The sequence below is a fragment of the Heteronotia binoei genome, chromosome 1 (genome assembly GCF_032191835.1).
Source record: "Heteronotia binoei isolate CCM8104 ecotype False Entrance Well chromosome 1, APGP_CSIRO_Hbin_v1, whole genome shotgun sequence".
In the NCBI taxonomy this organism is placed as follows: domain Eukaryota; kingdom Metazoa; phylum Chordata; class Lepidosauria; order Squamata; family Gekkonidae; genus Heteronotia; species Heteronotia binoei.
Window position 1 is genome coordinate 122,902,984 of NC_083223.1, and position 20,144 is coordinate 122,923,127.

At 42.2% G+C, this 20,144-nt stretch overlaps 1 protein-coding gene across 1 annotated transcript in view; it reads left to right on the forward strand.

The window, feature by feature from the left end:
- The window catches only part of ARFGEF3 (ARFGEF family member 3), a 152,763-nt gene that overhangs the window by 85,623 nt on the left and 46,996 nt on the right, over positions 1-20,144 (forward strand). The window contains exons 9-15 of the mRNA XM_060240126.1: positions 534-638; positions 6,732-7,056; positions 9,743-9,855; positions 12,098-13,008; positions 14,062-14,228; positions 15,618-15,783; positions 18,560-18,667. Coding sequence (XP_060096109.1) covers positions 534-638; positions 6,732-7,056; positions 9,743-9,855; positions 12,098-13,008; positions 14,062-14,228; positions 15,618-15,783; positions 18,560-18,667 — 1,895 coding nt within the window. The remainder of the gene's footprint in view (positions 1-533; positions 639-6,731; positions 7,057-9,742; positions 9,856-12,097; positions 13,009-14,061; positions 14,229-15,617; positions 15,784-18,559; positions 18,668-20,144) is intronic.

A 20,144-nucleotide genomic window follows, 5' to 3' on the forward strand; every position in this document is an offset into this window, starting at 1 on the left:
CACAGCTCAAAAAATTGAAAGAGAATGTTTATATCAAGGGAAGAAGCAAGAGGACTGTGAGCCTGCATAACCATAGTTAGGTAATGATGCGTTGTTCTACTAGGAATTTTAACTGGAAAGTAATGAAAGAATAGCTACAACTATTAAAGATAACATGATCAAATTTTGAGGCTTGAGGAAGCTGAAGTATAGTGCTTGAAAGCCCTATTAAGCATTTGTTTAGCTTTTACACTGAAATCAGTGACTAGCTTATGAATGAAGTGAAGTGTTCAGAGCAGTTGACATGATTCAGTCTGCCTGAGTACGCTATAAAATATCTCAGATGAAGCTGTCCATTTTAAATAAGAATTCATCTTTCTCTTTGGGTGAAATTGATTCTAGATAATTGCATTCAACTGCTGTCCTTTTTCATTGTCTTGGTAGAAAGCCTTCCTTTTATATCTCTTGTGTGCAACAGAGAGAATAAGCATACGCTTTTTTATTGCCTCTATTTAGGATGAACAATAAAACATACCTTTTGTTTCCATTTTTAGTGAGAATCAGCAGTTGCAGCTTCTGTACCTGGAATGTATCCTCTCCATGCTCAATAGTTGCTCTCCTACTATGCACCACCACAAAGGATTCACAGACCTTATCTGGTAAGTGTTCCTTCTTTGTATATTTCTTGGGAAAGAACCAGCATCCAGTCTCATACAAATAAGATCTGTTTCTACTCTATTTGAGCTATAATTAAATATTGTATATGTATTTACCATAGTGTTTTTTAGAAGTGGGGGAAAGTTTCATTGCCACTGAAGCATACTATGGGGTCACCATACTTGTGGACTTCATCATGTTTATGCATGCTGTTATGATTAGGACTCAGAAGCTGCATCTTAGCTGCTGAATAAATGGGGATGATTTCTAACAGCTGGGCTACAGACAGCTCAAAACTCAGGCCATCAACAAACAGTTTCCTCAGCTGTGCTGGTTCCTTAGAACTCTGTCCCTGTGAAGATCTTCTCGTCCTCTTTTCCTTGTAGACGACTTTGGGAGAGTGTTCAGGCTCCGTCGTTCCTTTTGCCAGTTTGCCTGCCTTTTTCCTGTAATTGAAGCACCTGTTCAGCCAAATCCTCCCCTATAAACATAGCCACTGGTGTGTTTTCATACACAGCAACTTTCCATGTTCCAGTCCAACCCTTATGCTGGATAGGTATCCTGGCCACTGGAAGGGTAACTCCTTCTGCTTCATTGATGCGCAGTACCTTCCTTCCTTAACCTGGGAGAAAATACTTCAGGTCCACAAGAGAATGATGTACAGATGTACAGAAGAGTGACGAATGGAGTGCCTCAGGGATCTGTCCTGGGACCTGTTTTGTTCAACATCTTTATCAATGATTTGAATGAAGGAATAGAGGAATGCTTATTAAATTTGCAGATGATACTAAATTGGGAGGGGTTGCAAACACAGAAGAAGACAGAAACAGGATACAGGATGACCTTGACAGGCTGGAAAACTGGGCTAAAACCAATAAAATGAATTTTAACAGAGATAAATGTAAAGTTCTGCATTTAGGTAGGAAAAATCCAATGCATGGTTATAGAATGGGGGAGTCTTGTCTTAGCAGTAGTATGTGCGAAAAGGATCTAGGGGTCTTAGTGGATCATATGCTGAACATGAGTCAACAGTGTGATGTGGTGGCTAAAAAGGCAAATGCAGTTTTGGACTGTATCAAGTATAGTGTCCAGATCATGTGATGTGATGGTATCGCTTTACTCTGCTCTGGTAAGACCTCATCTGGAGTACTGTATTCAGTTTTGGGCACCACAATTTAAGAAGGATCTAGACAACCTGGAATGGGTCCAGAGGAGGGTGAAGATGGTGAGGGGTCTGGAGACCAAGTCCTATGATCAAAGGTTGAAGGAGCTGGGGATGTTTAGCCTGGAGAGAAGACGACTGAGAGGTGATATGATCACCATCTTCAAGTACTTGAAGGGCTGTCCTATAGAGGATGGTGTGGAATTATTTTCTGTGGCCCCGGAAGGTAGCACCAGAACCAGTGGGTTGAAATTAAATCAAGAGTTTCCAGCTGAACATTAGGAAGAACTTCCTGACCGTTAGAGCGATTCCTCAATGGAACAGGATTTCTTGGAAGGTGGTGGGCTCTCCTTCCTTGGAGGTTTTTAAACAGAGGCTAGATGGCCATCTGACAGCAATGAAGATCCTGTGAATTTAGGGGGAGGTGTTTGTGAGTTTCCTGCATTGTGCAGGGGGTTGGACTAGATGATCCTAGAGCAGGGGTGGCCAACGGTAGCTCTCCAGATGTGTTTTTGCCTACAACTCCCATCAGCCCCAGCCAGCATGGCCAACGGCTAGGGTTGATGGGAGTTGTAGGCAAAAAAACATCTGGAGAGCTACCGTTGGCCACCTCTGCCCTAGAGGTCCCTTCCAGCTCTATGATTCTATCAAAAGGGAAGCAGTGTCTTGCCAAGCTAACACACCATGCCCATCCACAGACACTTCCCTGCGATGACACTGAGGAATACACTCAGGGTCCGGTTCAGAAGAAGTGGGTCCAGGACCCACTGGCATCATGTGGAATGCCACAGTAGTGGTAGACTTTGGGCGCTGACTCCGGATTCATTGCAGGAATAACAGCGAGGTACTTTCCAATCTCCTGTTGACTGTTTCACACCAGCACCTGTAGAAATAGGAGGCTGTTGTTGGGACAGTTCTTTCCTCACATCAGACTGTTCCTCGGCACCAGGGTCAGGAGGGAGCTTTGAGCTTTCCTTTTGCTGCCAATCACGACTGGTGCTGAGTCTCCACCTTCCATATGCCTCAGCCAGGCGGTCTGCCCACTGTCCAGCTTCTTTGATGGTGGAAGGACTCTTGTCAGTCAGCGTGCGTCTAATGTGCTCAGGAATAAGAGTCAAGAACTGGTCAATGCACATTAAAGCTTTTACATCATCTATAGTCTTAGCATCAGCTACTTCAATCCATAGGTTATAGGTCTTCCCTAGCCTATACATTAATTGTGGGTAGGTCTTCTTGGGTTCAGGTTTCACTTCCTTGAACCTCTTGCGGGCTCCTTCTTTGTAGAACCCCACCCTCTCACGCACTCTCTGTTTGAACAGCTTGTAGTCTGACTTCTCTTCACCTTCCAACTGTCCAGACACTGAAGCCATAACTCCACTTAGCTGGGGTCTCAGCTTCTCCATATACACTTCTGGGGGAAGCTTGTAGTCCATCCAAACTTGTTCAGAGTTTTGCAGGAATGCTTCAATGTCCTCCCCTTCCTTGTATTTCCATCTATCTTCCTGCACAGCAACATCTGGAGGAAGCAGCCCCTTTTCAATTTTTGCCAGTTCAAGTTCATGAGCCAGCCTCATTTTCTCTCTTTCCAGCTCCATCCTTTCTTTCTCTAATTCTATCTTGGCTGTGCTCTCTTTCTCCTCTCTCAGCATCCTGGCTGCATTTTCCTTCTCCTCTTTCAGCATCCTTTCTTTATTTCTGTCTCGAGCCTGGCCCTCTCAAGGTCTGCCTGCTTAATCTGCAGTTGGAGACGCAAGGCCTCTTCACTTGGGAATGCCATCTCTGTCTGTTTCTCCTCAGACATCAGACCAACAGTCCCTGTTTGAGTCTTCATTCTAGGGACAGGCGGGTCCTCTGGCTTCTCATACCAGACCGGAGGAGCATACACTAGCTATCTAGCCTCACTATCCAGTTGATCTGAGAGCTAGAAAATAAACAAAACATTCTTTCAGCACTTTTACCAGACCTTACTTGGTCTTGCCAGCACCTTCAAAAAATGTGGCTTCCTTAAACCAGCAGCAAAAAAAATCTGTCAAGGCCAAATGGCACTCTGTCTCACCAGGGTCCAAACTAGTCCACCCCACCGCTGCAGTCACCATGTCACAACTCAGAGGGGTCTTACCAAATTGCTGCCACCACTCTGGGTTAAGGGTTCCCCTTGAGAAGGCCGAGTATCTTCCCAAGCCCTTCAGGCCTCCCTTAGCTAGGCCAAATAATGGACATGAGGACAAGGCAGAGTGAACAACAACAAAAAGGTTTATTTTAGTGCAATATAAATTAACAAGGTGCATTAACCAGTAAAAGGGTGAAGGAAAAATAAACAAATACCCTAACGCGTCTACCTAGGGAGCCAGTTTGGTATAGTGGTTAAGTGTGTGGACTCTTATCTGGGACAACCGGGTTTGATTCCCACTCCTCCACTTGCAGCTGCTGGAATGACCTTGGGTCAGCCATAGCTCTCATAGAGGTTGTCCTTGAAAGGACAGCTGCTGTGAGAGCCCTCTCAACCCTACCCACCTCACAGGGTGTCTGTTGTGGGGGGGAGAAGATATAGGAGATTGTAAGTTGCTCTGAGTCTTTGATTCAGGGAGAAGGGTGGGGTATAAATCTGCAATTCTTCTTCTTCATCATCTCTACAGTCCCTATTCTAATACTACACTTACTCCTTCCCCCCACCTTTGGTAAGGGCCTTTCCCCTGCTTCCAGCTCTCCAGGCTATAGCCTGCCTCCAGCTGAGCCTTCCAGGGAAAGAGAACACCCACTTCCTGGGCTTGGCCTTTATATATTCTCTTCCCAGGCCCCACCCCTCTCTGGGCCTGTTTTCCTCCAAAATGCTCACTACCCAATCAAAGGGACAGAGGGGATCCTGGGAGATGTAGGCTTTTGCCAGTAACTCTTAAACAGGCTTCTCTGGTGCCTGCAGGCCTCGCTAGGCCCAGGATCATGACACAAGGTCTCATTTATGTCAGATGCAGCCCTCATAACAAATGAGTTTGACACCCCTGCTCTGGTGTTTCTGGTAGCAGTGTGGCATAGCAAAGATCCCTCTCTGTGATTACCTGGCAGCCAGCCACTGGGAGTGGTCTGTGGTAAAACAGACCTCACAGACCCCTATTTCTGTCACTGGATTTTGCTTAGCCAGCCCAAAGCTCCAGCTAGTAGCACCGAGTAAGGGTGTCACCACTTCAGATCCTCCAAACATACCCTTGCACAAATATGATTTAATCTTTGCTGCCACCAGCAGGTTGCCCTGTAACCAGACCCTCTATTCAAATTCAAAAATATCCTCTTTCCTTAAGTGCCATAGAAGCACAGGAATTATTTGGAAATCTCCTTGTTTGAAATATTTCCATCTAGGCAGGCTCTCCTTTCTTTGAACTTTTGTATGCCAAGTATAGTGTCTGGTTGCAAAAGCTAAATAACTCCTATTTCAAGGGGGGTTATCTTTAGTTGTATTGTTTATGAAACATGAAAGCATTCAGTTGAACAGCAATATACCGCAGCATCTGAGCAAAAGAAAATTAAAAGGTGCGTTTGTTTATTTAAAACATTTGAATGCCACCTTTATATCCAATTTAGGGTGGTGAATAATCACAACCATTAAAACAGCTTTTAAAATACATATCATAAAAGCAGTTAAAAACAACAGTTAGACTGAACACATGAACAGAAAGAATGATCAGTGAGGGAGCACCAAACAAAACAGTTAAATCCTTAATAGATGGTGGAAGACAGTGATTGAGGGGAATGGAAAATCTCCCTGGGGAAGGAAATTCCATAACTTTGGTGCCATAATTGAGAAGGCCTTTTCTCCGAGTGCCATCCAGTTAGCCTCAGAAGACAAGGCCACCAAAGAAGGAGCCCTGAAGAAGGCTGCAGTGATTAGGTAATTCCATGTGTTCCAGATCACCTGTAAGGTGTCGCCCATTCTGGATGGAGTTTCCCTTGCCTTGAAGGAACAGGCCTGTAGTTTGGAGTTGCTCTTGGAGACAGGCCTAGCACTAGATAATGTGGTCACGGCTGTAGCTAGGAGTACCTGAATCAGCTGTGGTTTATCCTGGGCAGAAAAAATCTGGCCACTGTGGTACATTATCTGGGTACATCAAGATTAGATTGCTGCATTGTCCTCTGCATGCCGTGACATTGAAAAGTGTTCAGAAACATCAATTAGTACAGAATGTAGCAGCCAGGATGTTGATTGGAATGGGTCATAAGGACCATATCACTCCAGTCCTGGTTCCTCTTTACTGGCTTCAAATCCATTTATGGGCACAATTCAGGGTGCTGGTGTTCACCTTTAAGTCCTATGTAGCTTGGGACCAGCATGTCTAAAAGATCACCCACTTACTGATAAACCTCATCCAACCACTGTGATCATTTTCCAAGGCCCTGCATTAGGGGGCTCTGCCTTCTGTGATTAGTTGGGTGGCAACCCTAGAGAGGCATTCTCAGTTGTGGTGCCAAAACTCTCTCTCCTCAGGGAGGCTTTTCTGTCCCCTTCTGTTGCCATCTTCTGCTAGCTTGTGGAGACTTTTCTCTTTTATTTGTCATTCCTACAATGATCCCTGCTTCCTACCGAATGGTTTAATTGTTGTTTTTATGGTTTTGTATGTGTAATTTAGCTCTGGTTTTAATTGTTTTAATTGTGTGTTTTTGTCAGTTTAAATGGTATTTGAGATAAGAGAAGTTTTGCTTATTTGTAGATGTCTTGTATTTCCACGAGTCTCATAAACTTAGAGTAGGAATTTTATAACTAAGCAAATGTGTGAAAATCCAAAAAAGTAAATTTATTTATGGATTTGTTAGAGTTTGTATGCGTACACACACTGTATGTGATATGGGATTAGATATTAAGAGCTGATTTCTACAATATAGCACATACAGTTAAGAAATCTATACATATTAAATAATTCTCTATTTTTTTTGTCTTTCTTAGGAAGCAGCTGTGTCCAGCCCTCATAGTAATTCTGGGAAATCCAGTCCATGATAAAACAATCACTTCTGCTCACAGCAGCATCTGTCTTGAGACTGATTCTCCTTCCTCAGGGGTCTCTGATCATGGCCGAGGGTCAGGTTGTTCTTCAACTGCACCTGCCCTTAGTAGTCCTGTTGCCCGGACAATCTATTACATTGCTGCAGAGTTAGTCCGATTGGTGGGATGGGTGGAATCCATGAAACCAGTTCTTCAGTCTCTCTACCATCGTATGCTTCTGTATCCCCCACCTCAGCACCGAGTTGAAGCTATCAAGATCATGAAAGAGGTAAGGTAACTTGAAAGAATATGTTGTTAAAAGCTTTCACAGCCAGAATTCATTAGTTGTTGTAGATTTTCCGAGCTGTATGGCTGTGATCTTGGCATTGTGAGACCTGATATTTTGCCAGCAACTGTGACTGGCATCCTCAGAGGTATAACCCAGAAAACTCTTTTTCTGGGTTATACCTCTGAGGATGCCAGTCACAGTTGCTTGCGAAATGTCAGGTCTCACAAGACGGTGGCTCAGTGATAGAGCATTTGCTTGGTAAGCAGAAGGTCCCAGGTTCAATCCCCGGCATCTCCAACTAAAAAGGGTCCAGACAAATAGGCGTGAAAAACCTCAGCTTGAGACACTGGAGAATTGCTGCCAGTCTGAGTAGACAAGACTGACTTTCATGGACCGAAGGTCTGATTCACTATAAGGCAGCTTCATATGTTCATATGCAGCAAGGAAAATCTAAGACAACTAACTTGAGAGAGTCTGTGTACGTAGTTTAATCTTTCTTGAATGAATGAAAACAGGGGTTTGATGTTTATTCATAAATTAATTTAATTGCAAGTTATTCATGGTTATTGCTATTTATTCAAAGCCACATTTCTAAAATTAAACTGAATACAAATAACAAGCAAGAAATCAACAGCAACATTCATTTCAGTAGTTAATAAACAACTACTTGAGAAGTGAAGCAGTTGTTTGAGTTCTAACAATGAGGATGTCTAATGGCCTTCCCTGGGCAGCTTGTTTCAAAGTTCAGATTTCACCACTATGGTATCCCTTCCCTGCAATATGCCTCACAATGTTTTACCATAAGCAGTAATATGGAGCAGTTCCTCTTCAGCCAAATTCAAGAGATGAAGAGCCTGGGCCTTGCATGGCATTGGTGCTTTGTAACCTGCACCTTGAATTGAACTCAGCCCTATAAAGTCAGGCCATGAAAGAAGGCTAACATGGGTTTAGTACGCTCCAGTTAATAAACAGGTAGCTGCCTAGCTGAAGCCTGCAAACCATTTACAAGGATGGACCAAATTAGACCAGATTAGATGATGGAATAAATTAGACCAGTCTAGGAGCATATGTGATGGTGCCTAACTTAACCTACTAAACTGATAAATATTAAACCAAATGGATGGAGTTAGTTGCTACAGTCAGGTTATCACACAAAGCAATACCTAAGGTTCTTTAATACATTTATGTAGTTAGTAACTGCAAGTTACTTTAAAGGAATGATTAGTGTACTGCTAGTTGCTTACTTTATGTTATGTGTATTAATTACTTAATTTTAAAAATATTTGAAAATAAATCTGAAAGCACTTGCACATTTTCCCCACGTTTCCTTTTGCACCATGATTACTGCTGTGGATGCTTCTGTCTTCATGGAATCCTTTGTATTTTACATACTGAATTTTGAAGACCTTCAAAAGTAGGAAGCTGCAGCTCAGCAATTAAACGCGATCCAGGAATAGCACTCAGTCCACTCTGAGCATAAATGCATTTCAGCCAGAATTTTGAAGGCATAAATATCTTCTAAATGAAAACTGCCTTATGATTTTCCTATGTTATGGAATAATTTATGTGGTTTCATCTGTCTTTGTTTTACATGTATCTTAAGATAATTTTCTTCCACAAGATTCTTAATTTATTTTCCCCATATAAGTATTTAACAGCCATGATCAGAATTGAAACTCTCAAAGTTGGCAAGTGTTTTGTGCTGCTATTTTGACAAATTGCCATCCACCATGAGTGTAAATGTGAAAATGGAAAACTAATAATTCTCCTTGCAACTACTTTACAACATGGTATTGACATATGAAAATACTAGCAGAAAAATATATATTTCTTTCTCATATGTCTTTGTGACTGCTTATAGTTTCCAGAAGCACATGCATCCAATTGATTATTTATCCCACTAGCAATATTCAGGTCTGTCCAGGTAATTATAGATACATGGTCAGACTTGACAAAGGTTGTACTACTCCCAGTATCTCCTCTTTGATAATGGAGGACTATCCATTGCATTTTGTGGTATCACCACTTTTGAAAGAATATTTTGATATTTACGATGACTATATACTAGAGGCATCATGCAGTGCTTTTCCTAGAGCTGTGCCATGGACTAAAGCTGATGTCTTTTGAAAAGTCTAAATAGCACTCTTCATAAATCCAGCCTAGCACAGTTTTTGAACCTGTAGAATGTGTATAACCAAGGAGTTTACTGTAATATGAGTCCTGTTTGATTGAACATGTGGATTGATTCCAACTGATTGGGTTTAATTCAAGGTCAGCAGAAAATTTGAAAAATTTACTCAAGACCTACTTTATTTTGTAATCAAGGCTCAGATCCTAAATTCCCTTTTTTCTTGCAATTGCCACTTCTGCTTACAGAAATTGACAAGACCAATTTTCACTGATTTCTCCCCCTCCGCTACAGCCCCCACTTGATCCTATGGCCCCCTTCCTGCAGTGGGAGGCAGGAAAGCAGCTCTGCTAATACTGCATACGATCCAAGTCAAAATCTAAAGCCTCTCAAAATCTCCTTTGCCTCAGAAGGCATGGTGGTAGTTTATATCTGTGTGTCCTCAGAAAAATTAGCCCACTTAAACATTCAAGACAATCCCAGTTATGCATTTGTTGGAGTTGCATACAGTTGCATACAGTTTCTGTTTTATCTCATATCAATTTGCATTCTGTTTAGATGCTTGGGAGTCCTCAACGGCTGTGTGATTTGGCAGGCCCCTGCTTCTCTGAACCAGAATCCAGAAAAAGATCAATTTCAAAAAGAAAGTCTCATCTGGATCTTCTCAAGCTGTATGTTCCATTTCTGTATTTTAATTGCATGCTGGAATTTTCCACCAAGTAGGTTTTCCTTGATTATGTATGGATGCAGTGGAATTTACTTAGCCACAATTTCCATACATTTAACTTTCTTCTTCATTTAAGGAATAGATAACCAAAATACAATAAAAGCTCTCAACAAAATATTGTGCAATACACAATATGCTTAACTTGAATAACACAAGCTTATTCTGAGCTCAAGGTAATTTAAAACATAGATAAAATAAAATACTTTAAAAACATAACAACCATAATTTAAAATCACAATTCAGGACTGCTAGTAAATTTTTAAAAATGTGGTCCTAAATAAAATTGTCTTCAGCTGCCTCCTAAAGATTGGAAGTGAGGGGGCCAGGCACACTGCCCTGGAGAGGTTGTTCTGCAGTTATGAAGCTGCCACTTGAAAAGGCCCTCTCTCGTGTACCCAGCAAATAAACTTCTCTGATGGATGGGACAGTCAGGAGGACCTCTCCCTCTGAACTTAATTCCCATGCAGGAACATATGGGAGAAGATGGTCCTTCAGATACTCTCGTCCCAAGCCATGTAAGACTTTGAAGGTCAAAAACAATACCTTAAATCTGGCTTGGGTGTGGGTCAGTAGCTAGTGTCATTGTTGTAATATTGGGGTCACATTCTCTCATGAACTACCCCCTACCAGCAATCCAGCCACAGTATTCTGCACTAACTGCAGCCTCCAAAAAATTCTTCATGAGTAGCCCCAAGCAGAGCATATTGCAGTAGCCCTGTCTAGATGTAAGTAAGGCATGGATCATTGAAACTAGATCTGCCTGACCCAGGAACAGGTACAACCAATGCACAAGCCAAAGCTGGGCACAAGCACTCCAAATCACAGAAGCCAGCTGGTTTTCTAAGGTGACTGCTTTGTTGGGTAGCATTTCAAGCTGCAAGGCTGGGTTTTCAAGAGGAGTATAACCCCATCCAAGATATGAAAGATCTGAAGTCCCCAGTCTACCAACCCAGAGCAACTCTGTCTTGTGAGGATTAAGTTTCAGCTTGCTAGCCCTCATCCAGCCCATTACTGACTTCAAGCACTGGTTCAGAATATCAACAGCATCCTCAACATTAGATGGGAAAGATTAAGCCCACAGGCCTTTGGCCATAGCACAGCAGGAATCTTCCAACACCACCCCAGAGCAACTCCCCAGATACACCATAACCCAGTGCCCCCCATTCTGTCCTGAGAGACAGCACAGTAGGTTCTATGGTTCATAATATTGGAGGCTGCTGAGAGTCCCAGCAGAACTAGCAGGGTCATATTTCCTGTCTAGCTCTCAGTAGGGTCATCAACCAAGACAACCAAAATCATCTCTGTTCTAGATTCTGGCCTGAAGGCAGACTGAAATCAGGCTCTTCCAAGAGCCCCTGGAACTGAGAAGCAACCACTGCCCAAGCATTTTGCCCAAGAACAAAGGTTGGAGCAGTGTGTATTAAGGGGTAGGGTGATCTATGAATTGAAACAATAAATAGGGCATAAGGAGGGTGTTTTCAGAACAGGTCTAATCACTGTCTCCTTGAACATGGCTGGTATAATTCCCGCCATCAAGGAAACTCCCTTTACCCTCTTAGCCAGCCCCTCTCTGGCAGCTTTGTCAGCCAAGAAGGTCAAGGATCAAGAGCACCGGTGGTAGGCCTCACCTGCTCCAAGGATCTTGTCCACATCTTTGGGCTCCACATCCCAAAGCTCATCCAATATAAATTGGATTGGATAAGTAGGTGCCAAAGATACATCATCTGAACTTACACTGAAGAAGCAGGTGAAATCTGGATTCCAAATTCAGTAAGTTTTTTTTTCTGGAACTGTGTCAGAGGTTATGATGATGCACCATTCTTAACACTGTCTACAGGTTTCAAAAGAGCAGGGATCTACATAGTACATATTGCTGGCTTCCTAACGTTGTCAGGACCAGGTTGGAGCTATGGTTCTCCAACAGTCTCTGAGGTCAATCGGTAGAGCAAGGGCAGAATGTGAGCTGAAATCTTAAGTACAGGAGGCAGAAAGTACTGCTCTGTTGAATAAAGGCCAGGCTCATCTCAACACTAAACACCGATGTCATCAAATTCCAGCTCATTTTTTTAAAAAAGCTTATACTTGTCTTTTACTTCTCTTTGAAAAAGGATTTGTTTATTCTTTGATATACAAGCGATGATACAATAAAAAGAATAAAGAGTGGGTTGTGTGCTTTTATATCCTAGCATCCTAGATGGAATGACTGAAGCTTGCATCAAAGGTGGCATTGAAGCATGCTATGCCTCAGTGTCTTGCGTATGTGCCCTCCTTGGAACTTTAGATGAATTAAGTCAAGGGAAAGGCCTGGATGAGGAACAGATCCATCTGCTTCTCCGACGCTTGGAAGAATTAAAGGATGGGGCTGAAACAAGCAGAGATTCCATGGAGATCAATGATGCGGATTTTAGGTGGCAAAGACGTATTCTGTCATCGGAACATACTCCATGGGATGCAGGCAATGAAAAAAGTCCTGACATTAGCATTAGTGTTACCACAGATACTGGACAGACTACTTTGGAGGGTGATTTGGGTCAGACTACTCCAGAAGATAATTCTGAAATTCGTAAAAATTCACTGCAATCACCAGGTGGACAAGTGGGTAAAGAGATTCATTATAATGAGCCGGAATCAGAAACTATTGACCAGCCAGATGTTGTTCAAAGAAGCCATATGGTTGTTTATCCAGATATAACTAATTTTCTTTCAGTTGATTGCAGGGCACGTTCCTGTGGATCCAGGTACAGCGAGAGTAATTTCAGTGTTGATGACCAGGATCTTTCTAGGACTGAATTTGATTCATGTGACCAGTATTCCATGGCAGCAGAGAAAGATTCTGGGAGGTCAGATGTTTCAGACATGGGCTCAGACAACTGTTCATTGGCTGATGAAGAGCAGACCCCAAGAGACTGTCCAGGTCACAAATCTTTACGAACTGCTGCTCTTTCTTTGAAACTGCTGAAGAACCAGGAAGCAGATCAGCATAGTGCCAGGTTGCTTATCCAGTCCCTTGAAACTCTTCTTCCTCAACTTATAGCTCTTCCTAGTGTCAAAGAGGTGGATTTGGCCCTTCAGAACTTTTCTTCAACTTTTTGTTCAGGTTGGTGAGATGGTGGTTTGTTTAACAGTTAGTGTTACATGAATTCTCTGAGTATCTTTTTTTTTTGAGGGGGGGGGATATCCATTACAGAGCATCTCCTTAAATATAAGCATAATTTTTTGCTGAATGAAAAAAATTAGCATTCTAACTGATGTGCAGCCTTCTTCCCTTCACAATTTTCCCAGACTGAAGCAACCCCTGAGGAGTGCTGTTTATTCTGTTGGAAGGCCGCACATGCAGTTCATCAGTATGTGTGCAGCCTCCCTATATCCCGCCCTATACTCTGAATCTCAGAGCAATCACAATTTCCTTTACCTTCCCCCCTCACAACAGACACTCTGTGAGGTAGGTGGGGCTGAGAGAGCTCTAACAGCAGCTGCCTTTCTAAGGACAACTCCTATGAGAGCTAGGGCTAACCCAAGGCCATTTCAGCAGCTGCAAGTGGAGGAGTGGGGAATCAAACCCAGTTTTCCCAGATAAAAGTCCATGCACTTAACTACTACACCAAGCTGGCTCTAGTTAAGAACTACACCAAACTGGGTAAATAACACTCCCCAAGGGCTTTTTAAATCATGAAAATGTTTCCAATCTAAATTGGAGCTCCTCATGCTTGGGAAATAAATTTTCTTGAACCTAATGTCTGTCCTTCAAAGTCAGGTTGAGGGAACCCCAGATATTACATGTAACAACATTGTTTGACTGCTAGTCTGTCATTACACTACACGGATTATTTTATTGCCAGTGTCAGCTCTTTTTTCCATCCAAAACTGGGCAGTCTGTATGTAGTGGGCTGTGAAAAACAATTTCATGTTACAGTAAAGTAGGTTACAATTTACCAGTTGTAACGAGCCATTATGGAAAAGTAGTACACTTGATTGACTTACAGGACAATCCTGAGGCCAGGAGCTGTTAGTGTTTAGGAAACCAACTAAGCATTGTGCTGGGGTATCCTGGAGTTATATCAGCATATCCCATGGTGTTGTGGCCAGCTCAGGATGAGGCTGCCCAACCAGATATCTAGTGCACAGTGGTTGTTACATCTCTGTTTGTCAGGTATGATGCACTCTTCAGGATTTGAAGGGAATACTGGCTTCAGCTTCCAGACACTGATGAATGCAGACAGTCTCTACATGGTTTCTCACTACACTCTTCTGCTTAATCTGAAGCTGTCCAATGCAGATTACTACCGAAAGAAGCCTGCCCAGTGCCCTGTGTTAATAGTAAGTGGATATAGAACGCAGAAGAAAATTTTGCTGTCCAGCGTGCCTGAAGTCATGGTTTATTATGATGAACGTATCCAAAGGTGGAATTCTAGCGGGAGCTCCTTTTACACCAATCCTCCAAGAGTTTACAGGGCTCTTTTTAAAAAGCTCTTGGAGGATTGGCTACATTAGGGGTGTGTGGCCTAATATGCAGAGGTGCTCCTGCTAGAATTCCACCCATGAACATATCACATCTGGACTTCTCTTACCTTTTTTTCTACTTCTCTGTTGATCTGAAAATCACTTACTTGTGCTTTAGAACCACAGGCTTAAATCGTTGTAACCGAGTTAAGGATTGGCTTTCAGATATGCTTGACATATTCATAGCAGAAATTTCATAGCAGGCCTTATAAAGCTGGTCTGCAAGACTGATGGGGATACAGATTTAAAAATGAAAATTAATGCAGATGTTTCCTCCTTTCTCAGCAAGAGAGAGGTGAAAGATTATGTATAGATCAAGCCACAGGCAATGAACAAATCTCATTTTTATCCATGATCAACACAAGCTTGGTTAGTTGGCATGCTTGAACACTCTCTCCTCTTCTTTCTTCTTCCTTTCCTCATGTATCATGCTGAGATTGACTAACTCCAGTGACTCATCAAGTCTGAGTTTGGGTGAGGGTTTTCCCTGTCCCAATAGCTGGGATTCTTACACAGTTTAATCCTTGTTAGGAATTGCAGTTACCTGGAGGAAAAGTCACCTCAGTTAATGGAGGCATCCACATTTGGACATCATGACTTCTGTCTTCAACCCTGCTGAGTGTCTAGGGGGAGGGGGAGAAACGAAAACAGCATGCAGGCACAGCAACAAGTCAGGTTGTGCCCATCACAAACTAAGATTTGGCCATGATGTCTAAATTGATTCTATGTATTAAAAATTTAAAGTGGTTGTTATAATTGTGCTAATATTTCTGGTGTGTTAATTATATAGCACACAGTTTTATAATTGGGAGAGATGTGAAGACAGAATATTCACAACAGGACTTAACTGCTTTGGTAACAGGAAAAATGTAATGCAATATTTCTCATAAAAAAATTTTTTTTCCTGTTACCAAATAGGATACCATCTGGATCAAGCTTGTTTCAGTTGCTACATGATTTAATATTAATTAAAGCTTTTGGGATTTATTTGACTAATTAGTTAAATGCCTGCAAGGGTTTGAGATTTTTCATTTATAAATGTTTTGAGAACTTATGTGTAGCAATTCTTTCATTAATTGTGTTGGGAGTGAGATACTTACCGTACCTCTGCACACACAATATATGTGAGGGGACAAAGAAATTGATTTTTTTTTGCCTCCTGATCTTACCTGTACTTCCTAACTGATGTGGTCTTTCATTTTATAGAAGGAGTTTATGAAGCAGGTCCAGTCCAGTGGAGTATTGATGATATTTTCTCAAGCTTGGGTTGAAGAACTTTACCATCAAGTACTTGAGAGAAATCTTCTTGGAGAGGCTGGATACTGGGGAAGTCCTGAAGAACACAGCCTTCCTCTCATTACCATGCTAACTGGTCAGTATTATAATTGTCATCTAAATATAGAGATAATGCAGAAATAAACGTGTAACATCAGCTAAATGCATTCTGATAGTACCAAAAACATTAGAAACAAATATCATCAGTGTTTTCCTTTCAGAAAAAATATTGAAATTACATCCTCCTTGTATCAGGGAACTTAGAGTGTTACTCTTCAGTTGACAATTGGCACATGGCAAGGCCGTAGTGTGCTTTGTTTGGTCATCATACCAAAAGGCCCTAATTTCTGACCCCACCTTACTTTATCTTATGCTGGATTGTTTTGCATAATCTTTAATGTGAACTAAAAGTGATGTACCCTGACCTGGAGAGCCCAGAAGAGCCTTATCTTGTCAGAACTCAGAAGCTAAGCACAGTGAGGCCTGATTAATATTTAAATAGGAGACGCGCACCCCCCCCCCCCCGGAATAACAGGAGCATTACACAGAGGCAGGCACTAGCAATCACCTCTGAATGCCTCTTGCTTTGTGAAAACCCTATATAAATCAGTTGCAACTTGATGGCAAAATAAAAAGTAATGTAGAGAGTGATTTTGGAGAGATTTTCCACATTTGAGTTGGAGTGGTTACTAGGGATGTGAAAGAAAAAAAAAATCAGTATTTCCATTCGGAGTTTTGGGACCCTTAGAAATTCAGTATTTGAATTCCGATATTGGTATTGTATTGGAATTTGGGTAAAATTCGGGGATCCCTTTGGGGTCAATTATACCCTTTGGGGCAATTATACTCAATGGCAAATCTCCTATGGAATATTCAGTGGACTGGAGGGGAGAGTTTGAGATAGAGGCACCAAATTTGCCATGTCACTGCTGGAGTTGCTCCCCAAAAGAACCCCCAAGTTTCAAAAAGATTGGACCAGGGGGCCGAATTCTATGGGCACCCAAAGGGGGTGCCCCCACTTCGCCATTGTTTCCAATGGGGGAAAACAGCAAGGCAGGCATACAACAAGCTCAGCAAATTTTCTCAGAATCTCTGCAGTAGAAAGTGAGATGTGGAGAGGGGACATATTTTCAAGGCCAGCAGGAGAAACAGTGCAATGTGCCCAGCAGTACCAGTGCCACTGTGGCAGCCCCAAAACCCAAAAGGACTAAATTGGATCTGAGAATCTCTGAAGTAAGGGGGGGCATTTCTACAAGGACAGCAAAACCAGCGCAGTTTACTAGTTCCCAGCAGCAGAACCCAGTGCCAGCCTACTAGTGCACATCCCTAGTGGTTACTTCCCCTCTCTGGTTTGGAGTATTATTTCTTCTAGACCTTGTGCAAATAAGTACATAAGAACACAAGAGCCCTGCTGGAACAGATTAGTAGTCCATCTAGTCTAGCATCCTGTCTCACACAGTGGCCAACCAGTTCCTCTGGAGGGCCAACAACAGGGCATAGAAGCCAAGAGTTCCCCCTGACTCTGGGATTGAGAGGATTGGTGCTTCTGAATATAGAGGTTTCCCTCAGTTGCCTCGGTTAATAGCCATTGATAGACCTATCATCGATTAATCTATCGAAAGTCCTTTTAGAGCTGTTTATTCCTGTGGCCATCACTATATCCTCTGGTAGTGAATTCCACATTTTAATCACTCTGTGTAAAGTAGTATTTCCTTTTGTCTGTCCTGAACCTACTGTCCAGCAGCAGAACATTGGATGTCCTCAAGTTCGAGTATTTTGGGAAAAGGAGAAAAATTTCTCTTTGTCAACTCTCTCCATCCCATGCATAATTTTATAAACCTTTATCATTTTCCCCCTTAGTCGTCTCTTTTCTAAACTGAAAAATCCTAGAATCTTCAGTCTTTTCTCATAGGAAGGGTGCTCCAACCTCTTAATCATCTTAGTTGCCCTTTGACTTTCTTCCTAAGTGAAATAATAATAATAATAATAATAATAATAATAATAATAATAATAATAATAATAATAATAATAATAATAATAATAATAATAAACTTTTATTTATACCCCGCCCTCTCCACCTAGGCAGGCTCAGGGCGGCTAACAGATCAGGGCTGCAGCATGTGAGTAGAAGTGGATTAAGCTGTCCTCCTCCACCATTTTCCTGACCTGAAGTGGTCTCAATGAGCTGTTATTTCCCCATTGTGGGAACTTACATGGAATGATAGTTTCTCCAGTGGGCAAGTAGCTCTTCCCCAGAATGGAGTCAGGTTGGGAAAACATCATTGAGGAAGAAAGTTTAAGTCCCCTGTCCTTATGAGCTGCAATCACAGTCTGAATCCAGACCCCAAACATCTGAGAATTAATTTGCCAGTAGGGAACTGTGTGTCCAAACATGTCTGTCCAAAACCTGCCTGGGCAACATGTGGACATATGAATTGGCCTGAGAACATATGTTTACATTCTCTTTCTCTCTCTCTCTCTCTCCTTGAATCCTTTTCAGAACCATCATCAGCTTTAACTGATAAAATGAAGATCCTGTGTTTCAAAACAGAGTAATAACTGAACTTCTAGAGCTTCTTTGGTTTGGTGCTTTGCCTGAGCCATCACAGAATTCAGTCATGTTGCTCACACTGTGCTTTGCAGCATGAAGTAATTTCTTCCATGTGTGAAATAGCAGAGATCAAATACCACAAAGAGAACTTTCATATTGTATACTGCTTCACACACAATATTTTAAAGTGAAGGTGTTTCACATATTTAGCTCCAAATAGCCAAGTAATGAGATACTGTAAAACACACACTTGGGACTCAGGTTTTAGATGGCTTTTCTTATCTCCAGATTAACCTTGTGCTCCTGTTGTTTTTCCTTTCAGACATTGATGGTTTGGGAAGTAGTACAATAGGTGGGCAGTTGATGGCTTCTGCATCTACCCAGTCTCCTCTCACCCAGAATTGGAAGCCAGATGATGCAGTTGTGGCAGGTAGGTGGCCTGTTTAGTGGAGATCATCATCCTATCTGCATGACTCAGGCATTGTATGAATTAAGAAAGCTGCTGAAAATCTTTTTCCTCACATTGACCTTCATCTTCCAGTTCTTCTCTTCCTCATGGTTAGGAAACTAAGATATTATTTTTCTGCTGTAGCACTGCAAAAATCACAGGACTTTACTGAGTGGGTCATCTTTAAAGGCTGATGAAAATTTATACTTTAGAGGAAAGGTTACTTAGTAAAGAAATAAATCACAAGTAAACATTCTAGTCTCTTGACTGACTAAAATAAATGTGCTAATAAAATGAACCAAACACACCTTCTTTCCTCCCCCCACCCCTCAACGTTTTTTCATTGCATGCTACTTTTCTTCTTGTTCATTTTCATTGGAAACCAAATGCATTTTTCTTGCAATTTTGGACTAAACAAATTATTTTAAACAGCTGTCATACGACTCTTGTGAAGATTCACACATTGCAAAGCTATCCAAGTATTATTAGATTTGTGTTGACAACTGATAATTTTATAATATTCTTGTTCTTAGGTGGATTACATCTCTTCCCATTTTCTTCTGTATAAAACTTTTATGAATGCTTGTATAGCAGGGGTGGCCAACGATGGCCAATGGCTGGGGCTGATGGGAGTTGTAGGCAAAAAACATCTGGAGAGCTACCATTGGCCACCCCTGTTGTATAGTCATCTTTTTGGTAAATTATCCACTAGTTATACAGGCCCCCCTCCCCGTAACATTTAGTCTTATGTTTTGTTCTGGGATACTGTTTCAAAACTATGGTAAATAGTAGGAATAAGGCCCATTGTGAAGAAAAATATAATGGGCTCTAGAAAGAGGCTCTGAGTGAGTGCCCCCCCCCCGACCTTGCTGTCTTCCCACCCACCTGAGTGAAGGCATTCATTCCCCCCCCCACCTCAAGAGGAACTAATCTCTGCCATATGGAGAGCAGTTGTAATTCTGAGTGATCTCCAGACTTCACCTGGATATTGGCAGCAGTGATTCCTCAGGATGAAATGGCTGGTTTGGAGGGTGGAGTCTATGGCATTGTACCTGTCTGAGGTCCCATCCCTCCTCAAACTCACCCTCTCCAGACTCCACCCCTCAATTCTCCAGGAATTTTCCAACCTGGAGTTGGCCATTGCTGAGCCACACTGGCTGTCATAGAAAGGCTGCTGTTGAACAGGAGCAAGGAGCCAGACCTAGTTAGTCATGCCAGTCAGGTGGCATCAAGTCACCCAAAGGGTGCTGCCAGACCTAGGGTAGCCAACCTCCAGGTGAAGCCTGAAGATCTCGTGGGATCACAACTGAACTCCAGACTGTAGCAAAGAATGATTCAAGGGTCAGTCTGTCTTCAGGCCGCAATCATGAGCTGACCTGCTAGGGTCTTCCCCTAGCCTTTTATTGAGTCATACAAGATAATCATGAATCATTGTCTGAGGTGGATAGCTGACATGTAC